General features: G+C 40.6%; 1 protein-coding gene across 1 annotated transcript in view; it reads right to left on the bottom strand.

Annotated features, from left to right (window-relative positions):
• The window catches only part of dok4 (docking protein 4), a 17874-nt gene that overhangs the window by 5738 nt on the left and 6726 nt on the right, over window positions 1–5410 (bottom strand). Inside the window, exons 5-8 of the mRNA XM_037694342.1 lie at window positions 4513–4702; window positions 1534–1672; window positions 1183–1300; window positions 3–141 (exon numbers count right to left, since the gene is read on the bottom strand). Coding sequence (XP_037550270.1) covers window positions 3–141; window positions 1183–1300; window positions 1534–1672; window positions 4513–4702 — 586 coding nt within the window. The remainder of the gene's footprint in view (window positions 1–2; window positions 142–1182; window positions 1301–1533; window positions 1673–4512; window positions 4703–5410) is intronic.

The raw sequence follows: 5410 nt of genomic DNA, 5'->3' as shown, positions 1-5410 counted from the left end.
ACTGTCCAGGATAAGTGGGGTAGTGTGGTGGGATGTGTGTGTGTGGATGGGGCTGTGCTTGTGTGTTTGTCAGGGGTAGAGTGGTGTGATGTTCAGGTGACAGATGGGTGGACAGGAGTAGTTCGTTCTCTGAGGCATCACCTGCAGACAGAGCAGAAACAGAACTGGAAAAAGACAATTCAGTTTCCAAGTCCACCCCACTCATGATCTAAACTACATTATCTTCACAGAAGAACAATTCATTTTTAAGAGCTAACAGAGAAGGACATTCAGTGTTGACCATCTGTAAATTCATCACTAAGAGACTAAAATGACACAAAGGAAATCACATTTCTGACAAGAGAGAACTATTTACTTAGAAACAGGTGGTCGAGCAAACTATGTAATGGAGATGCAAGTAACTGTATGAGTCAAACGTTAGAGCAACTGTGCAGATGCAGCTGACCCAAGAATACGAGTGCTTGTGCGTCAGCAACATTCTCATTACTGTATCATATGGAGGTGAACACAAAAAGCATGCTGGAGTTTTTGGCGTGCAAAAAGGGTTTAATGTGGGAGAACTGTCCTAATTGAGAAGGTGCTATTTAAAAGACTGAGTTTGTAGCAGGGTCTCAGACTGAAGAAGTCTTTTGTATAAAAGATGAAATGTTTCAACAAAGAAGAATCCGTCCAGAGGACCTGACTCAACCTTGTTACATTTTTCCATCTGGATTATTGATCAGGACATTTTGTCCTAAAGCTGTAAAATGATTCTTACCACAAAGAGACTAAATGATGTCCATTATAAACATACACTAAGTCACTTATGGGACTGAGACAGGGACAGGTCTCAGTCCATCACAGGGACGCACAGAGACAAACAACCATTCACTCTCTCATTCACACCTAGAGACAATTTAGAGTTACCAATCAGACTAACATGCATGTTTTTGGTCTGTGGGAGGAAACTGGAGTACAGAAAACCCACGCATGCACGGAGAGAACATGCAAACTCCACCCAGAATGGCCCCTGGACCGGGATTTGGACCAGGGTTACCTGCTCGCTGATGGTTATATAAAAACTAAACAAGGTTTCTTTATTTTAGACATTCAGCTGTGCAGCTGTCACTGACTTTGGCAATACATTTTAAAATGGTCAATAAAAAATAAAAATAAAATAATAATAAAATGTATGTGGTTTACCACTGCCAGGATCCATGCCAGTCTGGTTTCCAGTGATGTGGTGCCAGTAGGCTGATCGTGGTAGGATGGCGGTAGGCGTGCATGGGTAGGAGCTGGACTCTGAGCACTTAGACAGCAACTGAGTGACGAATTCACAAAACACCAGGAATGACAATTAAAATAAATTACCAATTCACACATCCACAAAGATAAAATAAGAACTGGAATAGGAACCAATAAGTTGATTACTTGATATATAGTAGATATATTTATTGAAGGCAGCAAAAATACATTTAAATCATGAAAGTTTGCATCTGTTTAAAGCACATCTGCCTCGAGTCAAACATGCTGGGTGAATGTTTGTTGTCTCACCCTGCTGTTCTTCTCCATCTCCAGCAAGACCTTTTTGTGCTGCTCAGCAATGGCCAACGTGGAGGAGTGGACCCTCTGGTAGATCTGCTCTCCCTCCCTGGTCTGGAAGGTGTAGAGACCTTCACCACTGTCACACATCCTGCACACAATGACAGCTCTGATGTCAGCAGGATCCAAAACAAACAAGGTCTGTCATACTGGACTGGACTGAGTCTTTAGCCGTTTAAGTGGATCTTTAACACGATTCAAAATCACACTTTCTCTCCAGATTACAACTTAAACAAGCAATTAATTTAGCAACTGAGAATATATTTTTTTAAATCTGGTAGCTTTTGTAGTGAGTTGTTGCTGTACAATCTGTGTTCTGTTCTGTTAAGGTTCAATGAAGTAAAATGTTTCTATTAATGAAACATTAGTGTCTTCAGAAAGTATCCAGGGCTCCTTTGTTTTTACAGTACAATAACTTTAATTACTTTCCCCTATTGATAAACTAAAACTGATTATTATACCATGTTAAAAATGTACTTAAAAACTGAAATACCACATTTCCTGAAGTATTCGGACTCTTTGTACTTAACTGAAGCACCTTTGGCAACAATCACTGCCTTGAGTCTTTGAATTTGATGCAACGAGCTGTGAACACTTGCACTGGTGGGGATTTCTGCCATTCTTCTTTACAAATTCTCTCAAACTCTGTCAGGCTACAGCAAGATCATTGGTGGACAGCCTTTTTCAGGTCTCTCCAAAGATATTCAATGAGGTTTAAGTGGCTAGGACACTTCAGGATCTTTACAAAGTTGTCCCAAGCCATTCTCGTCATCTTCACTGTGTGCTCTGGGTCAAGATGGAGGAGGAACTTTGTGCACAGTCTGAGCACTCCGGAACAAGCGTTTATTGAAAATATCGCTGCCCTTTGCTCCATTCAGCTTTCTTTAGATGAAGACAGCCCAAGTCTGAGACTTACACACTCCCACACACACTCCCACACCCACACACACACACAGCTGGTTATCTGTATGCTGGCACCACCAAAGCTGGTGAGGTTCCACAGAGAGTGAGAGATAATGGGGTCTGGCCCTGCCTCGATTTACTGATTGATCTATTCACTGCATCTTCGTGTGATGCTCGTCCCCACCCAACTAACCTGTTCAGTACTGTGTAAGAGTGAGAGACAGCAGGACGGACATGTATGCTGTTCGGGCGGTGATAGGATCAGGTAAAAAAAGCCTCTGCTCTGAATGATGCACTGGTAGTTTATCCACCCTTTATTTACACAGGTAGACTCACGAGTCACGAGAACTCATTTTCAAGAGAGACCTGTTTAGGGAGCAGATGATGGGGGTTAAGGGCCTTGCTCAGGGGCCCAAAGTGGGGCAAATGAGGGTGGAGGCAGGTGTGGGTGTTTCACCTTTTCCACCCACATTTTGATGTTGACGGTACCAGAAGTTGAATCTGCGACTTTCTGATCACAGGCCCATCTTCTCTAACTCTGCACCACCACGCTTATCTTTTATGTGTAGACAGGGCAAAAAGTTTTAGCGTGTTTATTTATAGTGTACCATTTTTAAAGTTTTTTTTTTTTTTTTTTTTTACCTTACGACAATTTCCTGATTTTGTAGATTAATTTTTGCTCATCAAACTGTGAGTTTCATATGCAAAACAATTAAAAAATCTTCTGAAACATGTTGCTGAATATTTTTTAGACACGCATATAAAGGAAAACGACTTACATTGTCTTATCAACTTCACACAATGTTAAAATTACAGACAAGTCTAGAATTTGATGCCAAAACACTAAAAAAGGACAGAGTGACATGAAATGTTTCTCAAACGTAAAAAAAAAAAAAAAAAAAAGTAAATATGAAGAGTGGCTTATACCAATTAAAATAATTTTGGTAAAATAAAATAGCAACATGGCTGGAAACCACAGAGGATGCCCTTCAAGCCCTCGGATGACACCATATGAGTAATTGCCATGTACACGATCAATATCTGGACTTTGGTGTTCCTTGAAAAATCACTGTCAGCAAAGAGTCACCAGGTCATGACATATTTAAAACCTGTCCAAGAATGGGTTACGTTTACTAAAATGTGGTTTGAAAAAGAAGAAACAGCAACAACAACAAAAAAATTTTAATGAATAAATGTATTTCTTTAAATGTACTAATGGACTCTTTTCCTTTCAGTAATTTTGTTTATTTAGAGATTTGATCTGGCCCTGTGATGAACTGGGACCTGTCTAGGTTGTACCCTGTCTCTCACCATCTAACTGTTGGATGGATGGATGGATGGATGGATGGATGGATGGATGGATGGATGGATGGATGGACTAAAAAAAAGGAAGTTTTATCTTAAGTTTCAAGAACATTTCCTAAAATGCTGTTTTGTACAGAGAAGCATAAAATCCATCCATGGATGTCATTTGACCCCTGCAACCTTCACGGGTTACAGGGGTCACTGGTGTCCAGCTATCAATGTGCGAGAGGCGAGGGACACCCTGGACAGGTCTCCAGTCCATCACAGGGACACATAGAGACAAACAACCATTCACTCTCTCACTCACACCTAGAGACAATTTAAAGTCACCAATCAGCCTAACATGCATGTTTTTGGTCTGTGGGAGGAAACTGGAGTACCTGGAGGAAACCCAAGCATGCACAGAGAAAACATGCAAACAAACTCCACCCAGAAAGGCCACCAGCCAGGATTCAACTCGCGACCTTCTCGCTGAGAGGCAGCAGCTCTATTTCAGCCAAAGGTGTAAAATTATTATTCAGATGTTTTTCATGTTGCTCATCTAGAAAAACACTAAACAAGCAGCTTGGCCAAACAGCTGCTGTGCTGCATGTTTGAGTGTCATTAGTCATCTACAGCGATGTTGTCCCAGCAGTGTCCATCCAGTTTAGTAAAATAAACTATCTAAAACACAAGTGTAGTTTGTAGGTGGGTAAATGTACAGTTTAAGGAATCTGTACTCACCGTCCAGCTTCAAAGGTGAAGTGAGTGGCGTCGCGTCCGTAGCGCCGCAGAGAACAGAGAGGCCAGGTCACCAGCTTGGTGCGAGGGTTGTGGATGTCCCACAGGTAAATGTTCTCATGGGTGATCTGCATCATACATTCCCCATAGATGTCCAGGTTGGGACATGGAAGGAGGAACACGTTGAAACGCTCTAACAAGAAACAAAAAGAAAATAACTAACTTAATGGTGCGTTTGCAGGAAAATATGTTCCACCAAACAAAAAATCTGTCAGCGTACTGTATATGACTTTTACAAATGTGGAAGAGCATCTTTACACCATGTTTGATTCAGCGTACTCAGCCACTTGGTGTCACTAAAGACTGAGCGTATTCTCAAGTTTTTCAGGTTTATTTGAAGATGCTTCATGTGCTTGTCTGAAGAGTTGTAAATGTTTTCTTACATCTTTTCTGAGAATTACATGAAAACACACCAACACCTGATTATAAAACAGTCGTAAAAAATCAGTGTGTCTGCAGCACCTAATATTTACCCAGACTGTTTGTAATCCAGTAAAACATGTAATAATCTAATGGAGTCAGAGACTCCAGTTTAGAAACCATTGGGCTGGGTTGAACTTGTCCCAAATGATGGGATCTTGTAAAGGATTGGATGTAATCCACTCTGACACAAAACACACAAAAAAAACACCAACTGTCTTGTCTGTTATCTGTGCCTTTTTATTTTGTTTAGTTTTTTCCCAAATCTTTTTAGGCTGAGAGTGAAAAGCATGAAATGACTTAAGGCAAGGCAGGTTTGTTTGCACTAAACTAATCTCTTGTGGAGCACGACTTTTGACTGTTGTGTTGAAACAGCTTTTTTACGTTTTGACAAAAAAAAAAAAAAAAAAAAAAAAAAAAA

The sequence above is a fragment of the Nematolebias whitei genome, chromosome 2, assembly GCF_014905685.2.
Source record: "Nematolebias whitei isolate Nwh7 chromosome 2, NemWhi1, whole genome shotgun sequence".
Taxonomy (NCBI): Eukaryota; Metazoa; Chordata; class Actinopteri; order Cyprinodontiformes; family Rivulidae; genus Nematolebias; species Nematolebias whitei.
Note: the sequence above shows the minus strand (reverse complement) of the source record. Positions and strands in the feature narration are given on the sequence as shown.